This window comes from Phalangium opilio, unplaced genomic scaffold (assembly GCF_054372755.1).
Source record: "Phalangium opilio isolate 3A_F unplaced genomic scaffold, DU_Popi_V2 ptg000045l_1, whole genome shotgun sequence".
NCBI lineage: Eukaryota > Metazoa > Arthropoda > Arachnida > Opiliones > Phalangiidae > Phalangium > Phalangium opilio.
The window spans coordinates 1452912-1476421 of NW_028324168.1; the positions used below are offsets into that span (position 1 = coordinate 1452912).

At 36.2% G+C, this 23510-nt stretch overlaps 1 protein-coding gene across 2 annotated transcripts in view; it reads right to left on the reverse strand.

The window, feature by feature from the left end:
* The window catches only part of LOC149676639 (glypican-6-like), a 62764-nt gene that overhangs the window by 5253 nt on the left and 34001 nt on the right, over positions 1-23510 (reverse strand). For both annotated transcript variants that reach the window (XR_016366502.1, XM_089837695.1), the window contains exon 5: positions 10152-10317. Coding sequence is in view for 1 of the 2 variants with exons in the window: in XM_089837695.1 (XP_089693821.1) it covers positions 10152-10317 (166 nt within the window). In the remaining variant the exon portion in view is untranslated. The remainder of the gene's footprint in view (positions 1-10151; positions 10318-23510) is intronic.

Here is a 23510-nt window from a genome sequence, read left to right on the forward strand (position 1 = left end):
AGTTTATTAGGGAGAAGGTATAAGTTGCCTAAGTATTGGCGCGCCATAGTCCCAGTCCCCCTTTCAAAATACAAGGGGGGACGTAAAAGGAGACCGGGCTATTTCGCCTCTCCTCAGTCGGAAAATATGACTGTAATTTTCGTCATTCGCGTCGCCGCGCTGACGTGAGTTTTCAAGAACCAATGAGATGCTGGTTGTAATTTAGAGGCCGGGATTAACTCCGGACCTACGTTTGGACTGGAGATAAAGCTGCTGGAAATGTGGGACGAATTTATACCTTCTCCCTAATAAACTAGATATCACTTCTCAGCTATTAATTTGTGAGTGCAATTCAAACGTTATCTAAAACAGACTGAAAAGGTTGTAGTTCCGTTCGATTCAGTTCCAACCCCGAATAGATGTTCTAATAACAAATTTCTAGCAACCCTGACTTAGCACAGTTAAAGTTACGAGACGGGGGTAGGAAATATCTCTACCCCCTTTAGTGCAAGTTGAACTCTCTAAGTGTAAGTACCAACCAGGTCACTAAACTCAGCTCTCATTTAAAACACAAAAACAAATTTGGGACACCCGTCCTAGCTCGTAGTAACTACACTAAAACCGAACAAGTATGTTTCTTCAATACAAGGTTACGTTGATACTTGCCTTAAAACGAAAGGGTTTTAATAGGGTTCGCGAATCATGTTAAGTATGTAGCGAGTAGTAAGGGCGGGCCACCCAAATAAATGGGCATAAAAGGGGTCCCCTTCATCGATTGGGCTCCATCCTTGCTTTGGTTTGGTTGGCTTGGGTTGGCTTTTTTCAGATTCAAGAAAACTAGTATCCCCCCCGAGATTGTCGCCCTAGTGTCTGCGTCGTAACCCATTTTATATTTATGTTTTTATATATTTTTTGCGGTTTGCATCCATTGCAAGAACGGCAGCAAGAGAGAGACTATATTGCAGTTTTTATAAACGTCCCTTTTGAATTCGAAACATTCCAATTTTATATACTATAGGAAAAACGCAATTTCTATGGATTCTTTAATATTCTGAACTATTTTAACCGCGAAACATTTATTTCTTTCTTCGAAAAGAAAGATGCCCAACTGTATAGAGAAGCATTTTTTAAACTTCACCATAAGTAACATATAAGTGTGACACTAATATATGGTCAATAAGTATGACACTTCTTAAAGGGGTTGGAAGAAATTTCCTTTCTCCATTTTTAAACTTTTAACTACGCTACGCTTCAGGATTGACAACAATTTGCGAGAGCATCTCAAGGTTGGAACTGAGTGATCTGAATTGAACAGAACTGCAAACTTTTCAGTCTGTTATAGATAACGATTGAACTGCACTCATAAATGACTGGCAACACTTCTCCGGGAGTGGGCAAAGGGGTGAAAATATCCCCCCATTAAACGTCATGCCTCCGCTTAGCCAATCAGATGCATTCTCCCACAAGCCTTCCACTCTGTAAAGTTTGCCGCCATTTTGGTGGGAAGGGGAGGAGCAATATTAAACTACACCCCACTGGTCTATCTCAATTGCTTAATTTCACCATGAAAATTTTTATTCTGAAAAATCAATTAATTTTGAAAAACATTCTGAAAAAACAAGTTGGTCGTTAGCGTATTAATGAGCTGCACTTAAAGTTCCCTGAAGTTTTATTTACGCTTTGTAATTGTTGTTATTATTGTGGTTAAACCATTACGCGCTTAACGTTCACATCTTGTCAAAAAGAGAGAAAAAGAGAAGGGAACCAAATTTATTTTACAACACCACCACAAGTTCCCCTATAACTATTTTTAGTATTTCGCCTGGTATGTTACATGGGTTCTCGTGGGGAGTTTTGGATTTTAAGTTTAAAAATAATGCAGCCATAGCTTATAAAAACCCCGAAAAGATGTTTTTTGACACCTCCGTTCGTGTTGGGGTATAATATATCCATTCTACGTGATTTTGTTCTGAAACTTTGCCAAAATGTTGATGTGAATTTTTTTCGTTTTTGGTTTGTGGATCGTATAAATTTTTGGGGTTGAAAGTTACACGGGACGGCGTATTATTTCAAACTTGGTAGGTAGTTAGTTTGTTAGTTATTTCCAGTCTTAGTTTGACAATTTCAGCAATTCAAAACCCCTCACTTATTTATCTAAAGCAAGATTGTTATTAACTATACAAAACAACACCGGAATTTGGCATAGAATAACTTTGTTCACGACTAAAGAATTTATCTCGTGTTTTTACAGGATAAAGTACGTATATATTGTAACGTATAACGCGTTAAACATACGTGGTTTTTCCTATAAATTTCCATGAAAAAAAAAAAAAAAGGAAAATTGTGTTTCGCATTCTTTACTTCTTATTTCTTTTTCGTGTTAACCGCGTTCATCTTTTTGGATGCAATGAAGGGGATATAGATAGTAGGGTTACTGTTAACACTGGTGGTTTAGCTTTGTACGTATTGGCTATAATTGTTTAAATAGCGAACTTTCTTGGTCTTTCTTGACTTCTTGTAAACCAAGAAAGGTTTCTGAAATTTCAGAGGTCGGTTTTGTTTTGAAGGTTTGCAATGCAATCTAATACCTTTTTTTCGCTGCCTCCCAAAGGGGTATTTCTTTTGTTTTTTAAGACACCTATTGTTAAGAAAGACAGTCTTTCCAACGAAAGTTGATGTGCTGGAAAATTTTATAGCACTTCCAACTTGACTCCTTGGTCTTCTTAGAAAGCTTGTTATTTAAGGTATCCGGTTTATTTTTTGGTTCTTCAGAAGTTCTAACAAGTTTCAAATGTCCCATGGCATACATGACACCTTAGTTACAATCTTAACTTCTAGTCAAGAAGCGATATCTAGTTTACTAGGGAGAAGGGTATAAATTCATTCATCCACATTTCCAGCTTTATCTCCAGTCCAAACGTAGGTCCGGATCGAGTTAATCACCGCCGCCTCTAAATTACAACCAGTTTCTCATTGGTTCTTGAAAACTCACGTCAGCTCGGCGACGCGAATGACGAAAATTGCGTATTTTCCTACTCTGAGGAGAGGCGAAATAGCCCGGCCTCATTTTACGTCCCTCCCCCCCTTGTATTTTGAAAGGGGGACTGGGACTATGGCGCGCGAATACTTAGGCATCTTATACCTTCTCCCTAGTAAACTAGATATCCCTTCTTGGTTATATCGAAATGGTCTATTTTGGTTATTGTTTTCCTACTCTATTAGAATTTCTTGCGCCCACCCATGTTATTCACAAATGACAAGAGGAATTTTCAAATTTATCTTCAAATACTATGCCTAACTATAGATTGTAATCATCTTTTAGCATAGTTAGGGGAAAAAGAAGAAATAATTCAAGATAAGCTTCCTAAATTTCTCCCAAAATTAGTAGTAGTAGTGAAGAGGCCATAAGGTGCCCTTCTTAAATTTCAAAAAAAGAAAAAAGGCTTAGAGAAGGTCTTAACGCGCCTTATGTCACCACCCAGACATAAATCACGGCCTTTCTTATTTTTAAGCTGCATGAACCGAGGCGATTTTATCCTGAAAAATAGCTATTTTTATTTGTGATTTAGTTTCGTGCAAAAAACCAATTTGGAAACAGATATTAAACATATTAGGGCGTTCAAAAAACACACGAGCATGTACAGGGTGTAACAAACGCACGTGGTAGAACAGAAGTACAGTGGGATGTTTAAAAACCATTGTCTTTCAGCTAATTACTTAATTAAATTTAAGGGGTCATCCATAAAATACTCCAATCATAACTTGTAAAACGGTATCAAAATGGAGATAGAAGTTAGGGACCGTCCATAAACTACGTCACGCGAAAAAAAGCATTTTCTGACCCCCCCCCCGTCCCCCCAGATCACGCTTCGTCACGCTTTTCTCAGACCCCTCCCCTAAAAACCACGTCACATTTCTTTAACCCCCTCCCCTCCGCACTCTGATTTGTCTTAATTTACAAATTTAATTTGATTAATTTCTTGAGTGATATGCCGCCCTCTCAGAAATATTTTGTTCGGCTGAAAATTCAAAGTTCTCTTCCGTTTTAAGCTTTTTCCCTCTGATTGACCTTTAGAATTTTAATGTCTGGATGTGCTTTATATAAGCTTCAAAAAAGTTCCATAAAGCTTAGTTAAAGGGGCACACTTTTTAGGTTTCGACACTGTCACCGAAAACAGACTAATCGAGCTTGAGATTTAGAAAATTTGCCAAAGAAACGAAACCATTTCAATCGGCAGGGGGATTTGATTCATCCTCACAAATAATAGGGGCGATTGAACGGAGACATAAGAGAGTTTACGCTGTTTATTTTAAATGCACTATTTAAATTGGCTATACAAAGGTGTAAATATTAGATTATTGCTTAAATTTTCTACTATTTAAGCGATGATGGAATAACAATTTTGGTAAATTATTGTAACGGTGGACTATGGAATGTTGTCTTTCTTCTTCTATAACATAAGAGAGCCAATCGGCCTCTTATTGACTCAGGGTTCGTACGAAATTTTTACATTGAAAATCCCTGACTTTTCCAGGTTATCCCTGACCAAATTTTGGCAATATCCCTGACCATTTTAAGGTGTTTACCAGAGCCCACTTCCCCACACCGGGACCAAATTTATCATTGCTCGAAGCATGGTTTGATATACTAAACGAAATCCCTGACATATCCCTGACTTTTTAGAAAATATTTTTAAATCCCTGACTTATCCCTGACTTTTTCCCCTAATTTTCATATCCCTGACTTATCCAGGTTTTCCAGGTTATCCAGGTTCCGTACGAACCCTGTGACTTCGTAACAAAATCAATGCTAAATGTGACGTCACGCATCGAAGAACCCCTCCCTCCCCCTTGTCACGGACCGTCACAAATTTAGAAACCCCCTCCCCCTCATAAGAGTGTGACGTAGTTTATGGACGGTCCCTTATAAATTTTCGACTCAAAATTGATTTCACATAAAACCATCCCCACTGTACTTCGGTTCTATAATTATCCCTCCCTTTGTAAAATAGATAAATAAATACATAAACAGCATCTTCATTGAAACCTCAACAAAATAAATAAATAAATGAATAAATAAAATTAAATAAATAAATTTTGACTAATTAAGCTCAGATATTAAACAACCAAAACAAGTCTTGCCTCGATCAATTCTTAAAAAAACTACATTTAGGGTATAAATGGTACACAACTATACACATTCCAATTTAAATACCTAAAATACTTCCTAGATGGCGACTCACTTCGAAAAGGCAGATTTAAACACAGAATCAAGGATCAAGAAGCAATCTTTAACAGGGTCTATTGACCTCTCGCTATGTTACGCGGCTGCCAAGTATAAGAAAACTGATATGAAAAGTATATGAAGGAGAAGGAAACGCGTAAGATTAAGAGAGAGAGAGTCAACAAATTTGATCAAAAAACTAAGAATAATCAGTAGCCAAAAAGAGAGATAGAAAAATAAGAAGCATCTTCCTAAGGTTAGTCTAAAATGTTAAGTAGTCCTAAAATAAACATACGTAGAGATATTTCAATAAAATTTTATGTTACATCTAGTCGCTTCTAGTGTCTCTACACTCTTACCCTGGAGAGTTATACGTTTAGTTAGTTTATGTCCGGTCCTATTGGATTTTCGGGAACTAAAACACAGTAAAAGGAACAGAAGATATATTATTTACATAAGACTGAGTCTACGCAGGGTTCATACAACTTTTGGAAAACCCGATTTTCCTGAGTTTTTCCCCTTATATATTCCCCCGAGTTTCCCAGTATATTTCCCTGATATTTACAGGCGTTTATTTCCCTGAGTTTCCACGGTTTTTTATTTATATTTCCCCAGTTTTCCAGGTTTTTCCCCATATATTTCCCCGAGATTTCCAGGTTTTTGCCCCATATATCCTTGAGTTTCACGGTTTTTCCCATACATTTCCCTGAGTTTTCCAATTTTTCCATTCAAGGTTCCAGGTTTTTCCCATATATTTCCCCTGAGTTTTCCAGGTTTTTCCCATTAATTCCCCTAAGTTTTCCAGGTTTTCCCATTAATTCCCCTAAGTTTTCCAGGAATTTTCCCCATATATTTCCCTGAGGCTTCCATGTTTTTCCCATTAATTCCCCTAAGTTTTCCAGGAATTTTCCCCATATATTTCCCTAAGGCTTCCATGTTTTTTTCCCATACATTTCCCTAAGTTTTCCAGGTTTGTAGGAACCCTGTCAGAGTTTTCCCGCGAAATCTGGAGAAACGAATAAATATTTGACAGTGGAATCAATGATATGGGCAAATACACCGTGTTTCCAACTCAAGCAAAGAAAATCTGTACTATTCTCAAAAGGATTTGAGCTCTGTTTATCCTAGCGAATAAGTTTCTTCAATATTAATCAAATATTCAAAATTTTTCGGATAAATTTAGGAAGAAGTTTTATTTTTATGTGCGTTCCTATTGTGGGATTACTACGTTTCCAAATTATCAAGGGACCGTCTGATATAATGAAATTTAATTAAATGCTTCCAATCAACCCCATAAAAATCTTTTTATTTAATCGTCGAGATTCATTTATTTTTTCACCCAAAAATCATCAAATATTTACTCGAACAAACTTAGCTAATTAACAAAAAACAACACTACCATAATTAAGTACACATTCCATAGAAGTACTCCGAGTGCTATACATATACAGGGTGTTTCTGATAAATCTGGTATAAATTAAGGGGGATATATGTTCTTTGGGTACACGATTTTGAGTCGAAAATGTAACTTTTTATTTCCCCCTAAGGGACACTGTTTTCGAGTTAAGATTGTAAAGAGTATTTTACGGATGACCCCTTAAATTTAATTAAAAAACTGACTTGGGCAATGATTTCTAATGTAATTAAGGGGTCATACCTAAAACACTCTTGAAAATCATAACTCGAAAATAGTGTCCCTTAGGGCAAACAAAATGTCATAGATAGAAGTTACATTTTCGACTCAAAATTGATTTCCCAAAGAACATCCCCCTGTTAATTTATGGATGCAGACTTATCAGAAACACCCTGTATACTTCAGGGATTAAATAAGACAGCTGTCTTTCCGTAAAAACAGAAACTAAAAACAAAATGTACTTTTTAACAAGTTACGCCATTTGCTAAGTCTAAAAATCATTCAACACCTATATTACGAACTAGAGACTAAAGCGGTTTGGTTACTAACGAAAGATTACGTATGTCAACTAAACCCTGGGGTTTTAACCGAAAACGGTTACTGTAAAAACAAACTATACCAACCAAGAATGTCAGTCAGAAAAGTAGATTATCAAGAAGTATAGCGAAAACTCTATTTTTTTTTGCTCTCCCGCTCATCAAACTTCAGATGGGCATCGCATACACCGTGCTAGGGTGAATTCTATAACTGTTTGGTATAGAGCTATTTCAGAGGGGGTAATGGCTACGTCACCAATGCTATTTGCCAATAGAGAAACCCTCACAAAATGGCCGCCCTCTACACACAAAGGCAGGCCCAATTTTCGTAGCAGACGAAATTTTTCCCCCACTGAAATACCTCTATAGTAATAAATCCTCAGCAATCAATTAACCAACAAACCTTGATTGTCTTGACGTGGGATAAAAATCAGCAAAAACATGCATGGGTCTTGCCAAATAGTTAAGCAGCGCTAATAGAGTAATGATGAGTCATGAGTGGGAACTATTTACATGGCGTATGTGATTCGGTTTAGTAACCTTGCTAAAATAAATGTAAAATTATGTTGGAAAGAATCATGTTACAATTACTCCTCCGCTTTGTGCTGGTACACTTCTCTCCAAGAGAAGTATCATACACTTCTGGTTAAGGGAATTTCTCTAGCCGCTTTGTTCACATTATCTCATTTCTTTCAAAAATTATTTCGGTAAATAATTACTTTCCCATGCTGAGTTTTTGGAGGGGGCAATCTCTATTTTGCATATTTCTATAGTTCTATATAACAGCTGCGAATTTTACGAATTGGTTTCGTGGTCCTACTATAGGTCCAACTACGGTCTAGATTCTACGTAAGTCTTAACGTCGTCTAGGGCTGCTGGGAAATTTTACCTTAGGCAAACAATAGTTAGAAATTACATATTTTTCTGAGGAGAAATCCGCGAAACAAGACCCTTGTCACGTTTTGTTCCCCGCTAAAAATTATTTTGATCTTTATTCTACCAAACGTTCTGTTGTAAATAGACAGGTTAAGAAATTCCCCTTCGTTCATAAGCATTCGAATTTTACATGAACTTGAAGCTTTACCGGGGGGGGGGGGTCAGAATAGGTAACTTTATAGGGATCATTCATAAAATTCTCCACCGCGTTAGCTGTAAATGAATGAGAGGAGCCTTCTTGAAGCCCCGCCCTTTTGCCAAAACCCACCAATATGGCTGTGGTAAGCCTTAGAAGGGGGTTACGTACAACTCAGCCAACTGAAAGCTTTCTATGCAGGGCAATGTATTAAGAGGGTACCAAGTACCGTAGCCAATTACTTAGCCTACACCAACAAATCAATAACCAAAAGAAACTTAACCTGCCCATAAAATAAATGCTCATTTTTTATTTATTTTATTTTTTCAAAGATTTCAACAGGAAGGTGTTGTTTATTTATAAGTACTCCCAAAAAATAAATACTAAACACTTACTTCAGAATAGGAACTAAGGCTTATTAAAGAAAAAAATAAATATAAATAAACTTTAGCCTAAATTGATCGGTTATTCATAATGCGTATATAGTCTAAGAGAACACTACAGGGAACCCTAAGGGGTAATAATACACAATATTATACAGGGTGTTTCTGGACTCTTTCTGGAGATATAAGTTATAATTTCGACTTAATATCGCTAAACAGAACATCTCACTTAATTTATGCATGCAGACTTATCGGAAACACCCTGTATATCGTAGAGACTTTACCCCGAATTTAAAATAAAAAATAAAACTGGTTGGTTTAAACGTCTTTGGAATTGATCACGAGGAATTTCCAAGGTATTTCGAATTGGCAAATAAATTTCAAAGATGTACCTAATTTATCAATAAAATGCTTTAATTTACGATTCGAGTCAAGATTATATAGAAGAAGCCTTCTTTACAGCTGAAATATCAGACCGGTTTGGGTTTTTTTGTTACTTAAATAAAATAAATTTGAAGATTAAATTTAGAATTAACTTCACGTAAGCTCATATATTTCACTGAAACTTAAAAAAGAAATATAATATACCTACCGATAGATAAATTTAACTTTTCAAAAGATAATTTTAGAAACATCTGTTTAAAAAATAAAAATGTTAAGATAATTCTAATGGGAATTTCAATGCTGCATTAAGTTAAGTGTGCGTACGACTTAATTAGCATAAAAATAAATTCCCTTTGTTGTTTAAAAATTGAATTAATTTAATTTAATTAAGATCAAAGCCTTTTGTTTTATTTTATTTTTAGTAAATACGTAAATAAGGCCCGTTTTCAAGCTTTGAAAGTAGCAGCCAAAAACCGAGACATAATCTTCTGACGTCATTATAAAGACACCGATAGATGGCTCTAGCTCGGCCAGAAATATGCTGAATATTCTGGACCTCGAGCTTCGGCATTCATATTTTGAATTTTAGTAGAATTTGTACTATTTGAAAGCGCGTCAACAATGATATGAACGCAAAGCGTAAGCAAAAACCTTGATTGAAAACTAGGCTTACTTTATACTTTGCGCGATTCTAAACCCTAAAGCCTCGGTCAAGCCAATTTCCATTAACTTCTTTCATTATAAATATCTGTACCTTATTCCTTCATAAATGTTCTCGTGATCATTATTAGAAAAAGAGTGGGGGGTCGAATATTGACTATTTCCTACTTCGTAAATGTGTTTACAGAATTGGAGGAGTTTGTTAAGTGTTCCACCCCTCGAATTACGGTTTGTATATCGCGTGCTAGCTTGTCATTTTTCTGATGTACAAGTCGTTATATCGCAAAGGGGCGGAGTTTTATTGCCATTTTGAAATAAGAACTGGGAGTGGTGTTAAAATAATACATTACAAATTAATCTCTTATTTTACAAGAGGTAATTTAGGGTTTTTTTTTATTATTTCGTGTAATATTACGGTTTTACAAATTCCACAGACCATACCGCGCTTATTTGAAGGTCAACGGTCACCCCAAAATATAAATTAAAAATATCAACTTACTGGTGTAGTTTTTCCACTCCGAGTCCAATTCTGCGTGATGGGCCAAACACTTCTTTAACACACCATGGCAGTAATTTCCACAGGGTTTTAAATCGGGGAGTCCACGGCAATGCGGACAGTAGGTCATCTTCATTAGTGACCTGCTACACTCCGGCGTTGGTCCCACCTAAAACAAAAACGACAAGAAGTATCCCAAATTAGGCACAACTCAAAACCAACATTAGGCTTAAGTTTTCGACAACATTAGGCTTAAGTTTCGCAAAACCAAAATTAGACTTAAGTTTCCGACACCATAAGGCTTAAGTTTCGCAAAACCAACATTAGGCTTAAGTTTCCGACACCATAAGGCTTAAGTTTCGCAAAACCAACATTAGACTTAAGTTTCCGACACCATAAGGCTTAAGTTTCGCAAAACCAACATTAGGTTCAAGTTTTCGACGACATTAGGCTTAACTCAAAATCAACATTAGGCTTAACACTTTCATAAACGCAACTTAAATTAAGGCCAACTCCAACACTGACAATAGGTAATAATAGCAATTAAAAATATAAATAAATCGAGGTTAATTACGCTACAAATTATCTACCGTCCATGATTAATTAAAATTTCTAATTAATTTTTTTTCTTCTATTTTTCTTAGCCATATAAAATAATAACTAGACAGATACCTGTGGGTTTTTACTAATGGGGTGCCAAATGGCTGGCTACCTGAGGAATTTTACCAAGTTGTTCGACTAACATTTTTTTCGTCATTAAATTCGCTACGCCAAGTTAATTAACATAAAATATTAATTAATAAAAATCATCACGTCTGGGAAGAACCGAAAACTAAAGTGGTTAAAAAGAAAAACAAGTTGGGAAAACCAAAATATTACCTCTCCGAGGAGGACTACTTACAAACTTACTTACCCAGATATGGAAATGTTTCTTTTTTTAAGAACAAATACTGAAGTTAAAATTTATGAAATATTGAAGCAGTATAGAAAGCATAGCAAATATACTGTAAATCAGACGACATTTTACATCCAATAAGGATATACTTGTACACATTAAAATCATCCCATGGGGGAAAAACGGGAAATGAAGAGCTAAACCTTTGGAGGGATATTACCTTTACGTTTTTGTAAAGGCCGAATTTTCTACTCCTCAACTGTATACCCTCTATGTTCAAAGCCATATTCACAACAGGGTTGCCATGTAAACACTATCCTCTCGTTTCACCTCAACGATTTTCTTAGTTTGTCAACATGGCTGTTAACGTTACATAACACCAAAGCTTATTTGTGGCTACACACACTGGAAGTAAATGCGCACCATAAATAGCATAAAAACACGAAGCTATAATCCGATTACGATCAGACCTTTCACTGGTCTGGGCTGCGTCCAGCAGAGCTCCCCAAAATGACAGCGGATTTTGGAAAACGGTTACCGGTGAGATCTGTCGTCATAGCTTTTTTCCGGTCATCGGTGTTTTAAAAATGACGCTAGCGCAATAAAGCGTGCAAGGTACCAAGGCTTAACAAAAATTGTAAGATAACATATTTAAAGAGATAGATAACAACGTCTTTTATAATTAAAATTAGAAAGTAATATGTCTCTTGAAATTCTCGCGTCATCAAATGGTTTCACGCCAATTAAATAGCTATAGTCCCATCAGAATCAGCAAGAGCTATTTGTATTAATTCCTCCATGTTTTTTCGCCAAGCTGAGAACTACGCGTTTTCCCAAAACCTGACTATTTTCTTTGAAGACCGCGCTGAGCACCGTGACTTCAAATTCAAGAGCAAAATCCCGTCCTGTACGACACTGCTAACAGCGCTGAGCTCTGCTGAACGCGGCCCAGATATCCATCCACCATGATTATAAAATCTAAGCCTAATTATTTAACAGTGTATTTAACTTTCGGCTCACTCTGAACCGTTAATGTCTCTGCATTACAGAAACGAAAACCAAACCCAAGCGTTTACTTTTTGGTTCACTAGGCCTATTGACAAATAAAAGTACATTTGACCAATATCGTTGCGTTCGTTTTGAAATCACTATAGAAAGGATTATGCTATAAACAGATGTAGTATAGCTTAAGTAATATATAAACATCCATTTCAAATAACAATATTAAAAAACATTCTTGGAATATCAAAATGAAACAGAGCTTTAAAGCTACAAAAGTACTAAATGCATCGTAATTACGAAAAAGATTTCCACATATTCACTTTATATTATGAAAAAGTGAATATTAAGGTTCTGTAGGATTTCTTAACACATCAAAACAAAGCGAACTGCTAACTCGGCGCACTAGTGTGACAACGGACAGACACACACAGACAAAAAAATAGACTGCTTTTTAACTCTTTCCGTTTTAATTTTGAGTTTAGAAACAAGATTATCTTAAATATTAAAATAAATATAATTAATATTAAATATTTTCTTCGTTAGTTGTTCGCCTTATTGAGCGTTACATCGTCTTGATAAAGAACAATTAAACATTCTTGAGAGACTTGACTAATATTGGCGTTTAAAATGAAGCATACGCCGGTTGCTTCACCTTATTCAAATAGGTAGTATATAAGGATTTCGAATCGCAGCTATGGATAAGAACAGCGCAATTGCGTGAACCTTTGGTGGAAGCCCCGCCATTGGGAGGCCGGACGTTTCTCGTAACCCTGGCCGATCGCCGCGTATGTCTTAACCTTAAGGATGATGATGGAGTAGAAGCCAGGTGTGCAGACTGGTGTCCATGTGGGATGGACAAAAACTATGACCAGAAGATGGTGGTGTAGAAGCCAGGTGTACAGACTGGTGTCCATGAGGGATGGACAAAAACAATGACCAGAAGATGGTGGTGTAGAAGCCAGGTGTACAGACTGGTGTCCATGTGGGATGGACAAAAACAATGACCAGAAGATGGTGGTGTAGAAGCCAGGTGTACAGACTGGTGTCCATGTGGGATGGACAAAAACAAAGACGAGAAGATGGTGGTGTAGAAGCCAGGTGTACAGACTGGTGTCCATGTGGGATGGACAAAAACAAAGACCAGAAGATGGTGGTGTTAGAAGCCAGTAAGTACAGACTGGTGTTCATGTGGAATGGACAATTGACTAGTCAGACGAATTAGTAGTGGCCAGTTGAATTGTGGATAGCCTCAAGTTTTGAATTTTCCGGGAACTGTGAATGCGGTCCGGAAATGGCGAACACATTTGCTTCGATTCGGAAACTGCGAACGCGGTCCCCTGGGGTGTAAGTCAATAACAACAGCCTGACACACACACACACACACAGACATGCCTGTCGATTTTAGAACCTCTCCGTGACATACGTCACTCGGAGAGGTAACAACTTTGGAAACTTGTCTGTAAAATTAAGGTTAAGATTTAATTAAAATATATATATTACTAAATTAATTCTACGTCATAGAAAAATACAAAAAGAAAAAATAATTTTAAAAATCCACTTAAAGAATTTTTAATATAATTTTTTCATTTCATTTCACTTAAATTAAAATATTTCCATTAATACAATTCCTTTGACTTCTAACAAAACTATTCAATCATTTTTAAAGTTCAATTCCAATTCCGATGTGATTAAAAAAAATGAAAAAAGAAATATTTTTTTTTTAATATATAAACCTTTATCTTTAGATCACACTAACCCTGAAATAATTCCAATTATTTCCGTTAAAATACCACCGTTAGAGTATACTAAACTCAAGGGTACACTATGTGGAAAATAGACTGTATTAAAATCACCCACATCCCCCGTTTAATCTATAGTAAAAGGTTAGGGTGAATTTTGTTCTTGAATTTTTCCATAAAGGCGTTTTCACACCGTATTAACGCTTCATTAGATCCGCATACCATTCTCATAGAAAATTTAAATGGAGGGGTCGGAAACTTCACAAATTTTTCTAATAAGAACTTTTTGTAGATTTCAGAAATTCACTTATATCTTTCTAACGCAAACATAAATATCTGGGATAAATTATATTCCCAATTTTCACCCAAAATCTTGACAACTGTCCATCCCCTCTAATAATTTTTTTTCCCGTCTCGTGGAAAATGAGAGTTGAGAACTCGGCCGTGAAGAGACAATCTGTCCTTACAGTATTATCAAAGCCTAGGTCTACCTTCTTATCTCCCTTATCTTAAGTAAAGCGATATTGAATGGTAATATACTTATAGAAAATTCCTAGTTTTGCTTTCATTACGGTATCAAGTATTTTCTGACTGCTAATATGGACAGGTAGGGTGGTAGCTTGTAATTCCGAACACTTTTTTAAAATCGATTGAAACATGACACACGTATAATGTTATGAGAAATATTTGATATTGTACCAAATAGCTTGAACATTTGCGCTACTTTTGAGCCTATTTTGAGCCAAAATTACCGGTAACTTGTGGAGAAATATCTATTTCCCCATTTCTAGTAGTGGCGTCCAATTCCGAACTGATGTCTTGTAATTCCGACGTAGGGGGTTTCAATTCCGACCCCCCGCTTCCAATTTCTGACCCCCCGCTTCTAATTGCCGACCCCCCGCTTCTAATTTCCGAACCCCCGCTTCTAATTTCCGACCCCCCGCTTCTAATTTCCGAACCCCCGCTTCTAATTACCGAACCTGCTTACAGGGTTGGCAAAAATCCGGATAATTTGAATAAAATCCAGACCAGTGGTTTTTATTGGATTAAACCGGATTTTTTAAAAACACGAGTTATTTTAGGGTTTTTTGAAGGCAAAGTACTTCTGTGTAGCTCTTATTTTAGTTTTGGGGCACTTCCCGACCCCTAGCCCCGATTCCAATGTAAAATAGTCTGCTAGTTTAACTGATAAAATGTTTCATGAAATCAATTTATTTCCTGAGTGCACGAACCTAACACTAGCGCGGCTCCAGTGGATCCCTTACAAGGGGACTTTCCTTCTAAACTCCGGGTTTGGCTTGGCAAAGGCTAGTGGGCGGGATTTATACATGCACGTACAAATTCCGCCCACAAATGCCTCTAGCTTTCCCAAGCCAAAACTGGAGTTCGTAAGGAAAGTCAAGTTGTCCACTGGAACCAACGCTATGCTTTAAGTTCGAGTAATACTGGAAAAATATTGTAAGCTGTAACTGGACAGTAACCGGTAACATAACTATTAGTTTTATCATTTATAATAAATAATCTTTAGTTGTCGCGTCATATATTTTTCCCTTGTTTCTGGTTGTATTTTAATTATTTTTATGGCACAAAATAGATTTTTCCCCATTCATAATTAAGCCGGATATTTTACGTGGTTTTTTAACACCACCACCTGTAATGTGGTATAACTATGGTGAAATAAACTTCAGCGCCTATCTCATTTGTATGCTAAATTGGGATTATCTAAAACTGAAATATTTTTTTCATTAGGTGAATCGGGATAAAATTCCCTAACCAAGGCTTAAGTTTTGGGACGTTAATTCTATAATAAATTTCGCTTTCAAGTTTTAAATCTCTCGTAGGTTAATAGGATAAAAAAGATTATTAATAAATGCAACAGCGATTTACATTACCTTGATCGTCATATTCCATATTCAAGTAGGTATAAACCTTTAGCGACCCGTTTATGCAAAAGTTTGAAACGCGCGAACGCAAATTTTCAAACTTGGCGCGAGATTGAACCGTTATTTTTTTTTATCGCGGAATAGTGTACGAGTACGAGTGACGGCGCCGCGGCGGGGAGGGAAGGAAACAGGGACTTTACGCTAGCCGGGTTAAACTAAAGTTGTCTGCTTGAAAAGCCCGGGAAAACGTATCGCCGTATTATCGAGGATAACTAATCTGTTAAACCATGTCGTTTAATAGCGTTAAATTTAATTTTACTGTCGATAATTTATGATTAATGGAGTGTTGTTTCGAGTGGTCGGAATTAGCTGCTCGCAAAGGTTTTTATAAATATTCTTTTATTAATTTAATTTTGAGCCAAAATTTCGTTACGAATGCTTATTTTGTGGGGGAAAACTTGACGTTTTGGCTGAAATTGAGTTTATTTGCCTCTGATTTATCTGAAGAAAATGAAACCTTATTTTCGGAGGCATCAGGGTCGGCATTCCCTTTAATTGACGTTAAATTAAATTCGCAAATTAGGTACATTTTTATTTCGTGTCACATCGTTCCCTGACTTTTAGATATGGATTTGAAATGATGTTTTTCGGATAGACAATGAATCAAGGCATAATTTAAGCCTATTTTTCACGGTCTAAAGCCTCGCAAGTAAAAGAAAAATCAATTTAAAAAAACTGTTCGGAATTAGAAGCGTTCGGAATTACAAGCCACCACCCTATATACATATAAAAAAATTCAAATATGAGAAAGTCAACCATCCGAGGAGGTCCACATCGTTGAAAATAATTTTCACATAATTTCAACAACTTAACGGAAATTTTTGTTTGAATCAAGAAATTATTTTGAAAGGCGATAATCGTGGTTTGATTTGATCTGAACCACGTAGAACACGACCCTAACTAGCTGCCCTATTAATTTCAACCATATTCTATTAATTTTTAAGACGTTATTATAATTCAAAATTCATTAAAAATTATGAAATACAAATTAAATAAAATTTATCGAAATAACTTCAATTCAAAATCCCAGGTGTTTTAACATTAATCCCAGGTAAAATTTCAATTCACTCCCATAGAATAGAACCTAAACTATCTCCTCTACCAATATCATATTGATCCAATTAAAATTTAAGAAGTTATGTTAATTCAAAGTTCATTAAAAATTCCAAAAAAAAAAATAAAAAAATTCTCAAATTGATTTTAATTCTAAATCACAGGTGTCTAACCTTAATTCCAGGTAAAATTTCAATTCACTCCCGTCGAATAGAACCTAAACTATCTCCTCTACCAATCCTATATTGATCCAATTAAAATTTAAGAAGCTATGCTAATTAATTAACGCTAGTTCATTAAAAATTCCGGAAACCAAAAAATAAAAATCCTCAAAACAACTTCAAATCCTATTCCCAGGTGTTTTAACCTAAATCCCAGGTTAATATTTCAACGTAAAGAGGTAAAACAAATCCCAGAGCATATAACGCCATCAATATTTGAGAAGTTTTCGAAATGATGTGAAAATTAATACCAAAAACTTCGCGGTATGTCCGTGGGAGGTCTATACGATTTTCTAGCTGTCTACCTGGAGACTTGTCAGACGTTTTTTTATTTTCCCGCCGTAGGGCGCCACTAGAAAAAGGCCCTACACTAAGAGGCCTGCAATTTTAATAACAAGGTAACATAAGGGGGATATGCAATCTCACGTAACTACCCCCCTCCCCCCATCCATCCATTCCAAGGAGATGAAATATTAGCATATATTAGGCATAGTTCTTAGTCTTAAGATCCCCAACCTCCTGAACCGTCTCCAATCTAACCATCACCATCATCATCTTGGAAGTAAAAAAAATATACACCATTTAATATTTTCTACACTCAATTAAGTCCCGCGATAATGTAGTTTACATTTGGGCCAATTACCAAGTCATTTACAACCGGCTAGAATCACCATTGGGTGAATTTTGAAAGCAAAAGTGTGGTAAGTTTCCTAACTCTGATAACAAATTTATTTAAAAAATTGATGAACGTAACTGTTTTAAACATGTAACACTTTGCCTCTACAAAGCCACAGTCTCGCGAATTTTTACCTCTACGAAGCCGAAGTCTCGCGAAATTTTACCTCTACAAAGCCAAAGTCTCGCGAATTTTTACCTCTACAAAGCCGAAGTCTCGCGAATTTTTACCTCTACAAAGCCGAAGTCTAGCGAATTTTTACCTCTACAAAGCCGAAGTCTCGCGAATTTTTACCTCTACAAAGCCGAAGTCTAGCGAATTTTTACCTCTACAAAGCCGAAGTCTAGCGAATTTTTACCTCTACAAAGCCAAAGTCTAGCGAATTTTTACCTCTACAAAGCCAAAGTCTAGCGAAATTTTACCTCTACAAAGCCGAAGTCTCGCGAATTTTACCTCTACAAAACCGAAATCTCGATAATTTTACCTCTACAAAACCGAAATCTCGATAATTTTACCTCTACAAAACCGAAATCTCGATAATTTTACCTCTACAAAACCGAAGTCTAGCGAATTTTTACCTCTACAAAGCCGAAGTCTCGCGAATTTTACCTCTACAAAGCCGAAATCTCGCGAATTTTACCCCTACAAAGCCTAAATCTCGCGAAATTTACCTCTACAAAGCCGACGTCTTACGAAATTTACCTGCTCTCTAAATCCAATCTCGCGAAACCTGTAGCTTATTAGCCTTAACCAATTAAAGCAACAAAATCCATCTTTAAAAGCTACAAAAGGTTTTAGTTTGAATTTTGAAATGAATATTTTAACTTAATCTTAAGATCGATATTTCCCCCGGTTAAAATTAATTATTCATGCTTAGGAAATTAGGCTTAAGGGGGTTCAAAGATCCTTTTATCGTTTAATTAAATTACCCTTAGCCTAAGGTACGCCACCATCTCTCTTCAACACCTTATCGTTATGGGATTACAACACCATACTTTGGAGGTTATACGTTCAAGAATTAAGATGGGGGCTCGAGGAACTAAAATTAGGGTTTAGAAATTGGGAGCTTTAAGTGGCCCTCAATTATTGTTACTAGAAAGAGGCTATCTTATCCTTCCTTAATTTGGAATAGCGCTAATTAATCCAGTTTAAGTCGTACATAGGAATAATTAAAACGCCTTGCTTCGCTGGTTATATTAACATAACAAATGCCAAAAATGATTTTAGTAAGAGGAGGTATCGATTATTTGCCGAATCCCGAGTATTACTGTAAAAGGATTACTCGTTCTAAGACGAGCGTAAATCTTCTTCGTCATTAATCGATTCAACGAGCGAAAAATTTGCATTTATCAGTTTATATTTACTCGCCATATAACGACGAACATCGCGAAGATTAATCGCCACTCGACAAATATCGAATACTCGTATCAGATCGATGTTACACGACATCCAATAGAGTAATGGCAACCCTCACCTTTACCGTATTAACGTCTATGGAGAAATAACATTGAGTGCCACTAATCTATAATAAAATATTACTATACATCTTTCTTAATACGTATTTACTCTTCTTTGTAATTCGTAAACAAGAATTACATTTGTAAAGTTACCAACCAATTTATTTTATTGACTTTCTTGTTATATTACAGTAAAAAAAAACGTTACGCTATACTCAATTGGGGGCATGATTCAAACCTTTAACATGCATGTCCCATACCTCCATATAGACCATTTCGATGTAACATAGAGGGAAAGATACGGGGGCCCTTCATCTCGCTTTATGGCGCCTGCGCTGTAGTCTTCTTGTATCATGACAGTGCATGCGCAGAGACGGCAATGTATCAACCCCACTTATTTGTCGAAAAGGTTTATTGGACATTTCCCAGTAAAAAAGACAGAGAAGAAAAAAAAAATCCCCCAAAACTTACGACCTGTCAAAGGTAGAATCATTTTTTACCATACGGTTGGTTTTTAGGACAGAGCGGTATAGTAGAGGTAATATACCTTTTTTATTTTTTCGATTCTCCCATAAGTAACTTTTGTGTTTTACCGATCAGGGCCCCCTGAGACATTAATTCTAAAAGGTAACCCCCCCCCCCTGCCTTTAACAACACTACTAACTAAGATAGTGACATTTACCCCCCAATGTCGTAATGTTTCAAAAGATTTTGGGGAGAGACGAAATTATCACCCGATCTAACTAGCATTGCAATGGGTTCTAACTAAAGATTTATGGGTGGTACATTTATGGATGGATATCCGTCCACATTGTTTAGGATTTTATCTTGGATATATAGATTTCAGACAAGGAGGATTGATACAATTTACACTAGGAGGCCAGGCTACTTGAAGGACAAAGCGCAGTAACAAGTAGCCTGGCCTTCTGGTGTAAATGGTATCAGTACTCTTGGTCTATTGCCACTGCTGCGATATAGACAAACTTTGGAGCGTCAGAGCTCTGGTAATTTAAATGATAAGGTAAAACGCGTTGAGGATGTGATAGATACAACTGTCCACTATTTAACGGTACCAATTACTTGGATCTTCATCAACCACAGCTCGAGTAATTACGGCTTCAAAAAAATGATAAACAATTTTTAGATAGACATGCCATAGGGGTCAAAATTAAAGGCCGACTTCCAACGAAAAGGGTTCTTACGAACTGAAAACCGACTAACAATGGAGCGACCGTGCCGATTTTCGAACTCCCGCTGGGGCAAAAGATGGAAGGGTTCTAGCTAACTGAAAGCCGTGTAATGCGGTTCTAGCGAACTGAAGATACACAATAGAGAATTTCCTTCAGGGGAAAGCAAAAATTCGAGAGGAAATAAATTTAAAAGGATTTCTATTGTCCATCTTCAGTTCGCTAGAACCGTTCCAACTTTTGCCCCAGCGGGGATTCAAAAATCGGCACGGTCGCTCCATTGTTAGTCTCGATGCTCGGTTTTCAGTTCGTAAGAACCCTTTTCGTTGGAAGTCGGCCTTAAGACAATCTTTGGATCATCATAACTCTGGTAATTTAAATGCTAAAGGAAAACGCGTTGAGGATGTGATAGATACAATTGTCCTCTATTTAACGGTACCAATTAATTGGACCTACATCAACCACAGCTTGAGTAACTAAGACTTCAATAAAAATTAATATATATATTTTTAATCCACTTACCACGTGGCTTATTAGAATAAAAGACAAACTTTGGAAGGTCAGAACTACGATGTTAATTTTGCTAAATAAATAATACGTAATATATTTAGTTTAATACATAACAAATGAATCAAAATAATTAAATTTGAATAAACTACGATTCCCAGCTTGACCTGAAAAAAAAAAACCTTTCCTGAAATTGAATTTCTAAACTGTATCCTGCAAACCAAAAATCATACAATATTAAATACGATCTCCCCCTGCAGGTCAAGAGATAGAAGTTGAAACTGGAAACCCATATAGTTCAATTGAAAAAAGCTCTTGAGCAAACCCCTTTTAAGCCTCGGGTTTCCGCAAATAAAACTTAACAACCTTCGTACCTAACGTTGGAAGTTTTCCAGATTCGTATAAGGATTTTATTTTTCTACGATATCCATTACCTTTTTCGGTTGCAATACCGTTAAATCAATGTTGGATGGCCCCTATATAGCGTGTGGCAATACCCGAGATATACAGGGTGTTTCTGATAAATCTGCCATAAATAAAGGGAATGTTCTTTGAGTCGAAAATGTTACTTCTATCTCCATTTTGATTGCCCTAAGGGACACTGTTTTCCAGTTATGATTTGTTATGTGTTTTAGGGATGACCCCATAATTAAATTAGAAATCATCGTCTTGAAATCAGTTTCTTAATTAATTTAATTAAGGGGTCATCCGTAAAATACTCCTCCAATCTTCACTCGAAAACAGTGTCCCTTAGGACAACCAAAATGTCATAGATAGAAGTTACATTTTCGACTCAAAATCGATTTTTACCAAAGAACATCCCCCTCAATTTATGGTTCGCAGACTTATCAGAAACACCCTGTCGCTGTAGGTACGAAAAGAACTATACAAGGTGAACTTCCTTGGTTTTTGGTTGGCCCTTAGTCTTTTAAGTCCAAGTTATTGGTTTCCCTGGACGCCCCTATTGACTAAGTATAAGTAAGTAAGTAAGTAAAGCTCCATCCAATCGGAAATTCGGAATTGAAAGCGTAAATTTTGTAACTAGATTAACAACCAATACAAGGTTTCGATTTGTTCCCTTATCGGAAAACTCGCTCTTTGCGGAACAACAAATTGTAATTCAACCAACTCCCAGCAAAGAAGAAATTATTATTATATTATTTTTTTATTCGCGACCAGAGCTTTAGAGTAATACCAAGAAGTGATATCTAGTTTACTAGGGAGAAGGTATAAATTCATTCATCCACATTGCTAGCTTTATCTCCAGTCCAAACGTAGGTCCGGAGTTAATCCCCGCCACCTCTAAATTACAACCAGCATCTCATTGGTTCTTGAAAACTCACGTCAGCGCGGCGACGCGAATGACGAAAATTACAGTCATATTTTCCGACTGAGGAGAGGCGAAATAGCCCGGCCTCCTTTTAAACCCCCCCTTGTATTTTGAAAGGGGGACTGGGACTATGGCGCGCGCCAATACTTAGGCATCTTAACCTTGTCCCTAATAAACTAGATATCACTTCTTGGTAATACATTATTTTGTTACTGTGATGTTTAATTCAAATACAGATTTTTTTTCCTGAAACGTTTTAAAAACTTGTGTTTACCTTTAGAGGGGCCCCCAGGTATATTTTCGCAAAAGGTGTGTATGTGTGTGTGAGTAAACTGTGTTCAAACGCGTATCAAATTGAAATACATTTTCAATTCTAACAACGTAGCCAGCCATAAATAAGAAACCCTCGATTATTCTAAAAGAAAATTACATAGCATTTGAACGACCCTAATAGTTTTTTCTTCTTTCTTCAGTTAAGTCTTACAGAGTCCAGCTTGAATCTAGATTTATTTAAAAACTTTGATATAGCATTTTTTTCTTTCAAGTATTGCTTATGTTGTTCCATGAATTTAACCGAATAATCGCATGAATTTAACAGAATCTCAAGTATATTCTTTAATAATTTGAAGTTTGAATATATTGATTCAGGGTTGGAAAAAAATTCCGGGTTTTATTTTTTTTTTTAAAGCCCAGCCCACCGGAATTTATTGGGTTTTTATATTTAGCAGTTTGTGTGAATTGCAGAAATTGCCATTCAAAAGTCACTGCTTATTAATAAAAAAAAAAGAAGTCTTAAAAAAACTACTTCGAAGTTAAAACAATAAATTTCAAAATGAAAATTATTTTAGCATTTAAATTCATCAAAATTTAAGATTTTGTTACTTACTACATTCACTCTGATCACCGAATATCTGACAACAGTCCCAAAGGGGGAGCCCTTTTAATGAAAACTATCTTTATAATATTCACGTGATCATTTCAGTAAATTCTGGATAAGAGGGGGAGGGTATATAATGCGCTTTTAATTCGTAATTACGTGTGGCGTACAAAGTGAACCTTTTTCTGAAACAAATTACGTGTTTGGAAAGCGAAATTTCAATAATTTTCGGAGCTCACATTATATACCGTATATCTAAAACTAAGGCATTAATCTTCCCAAAGTTAATAACTTCATAGTTCCGAAAGCTTTATCTTTTCCTGTAACAGGAAATTGCAAAGGTGTTTTGACTTAAGTTAATATATAATGACCATATCCGGTCACGTGATTTCCCTAACCTAAGTGACTTATTTCCTTTAAAGGTGATATAGGAAGAAACAAACGCTAGTTAGGCCCAATTTGCGCTCCAGAAACA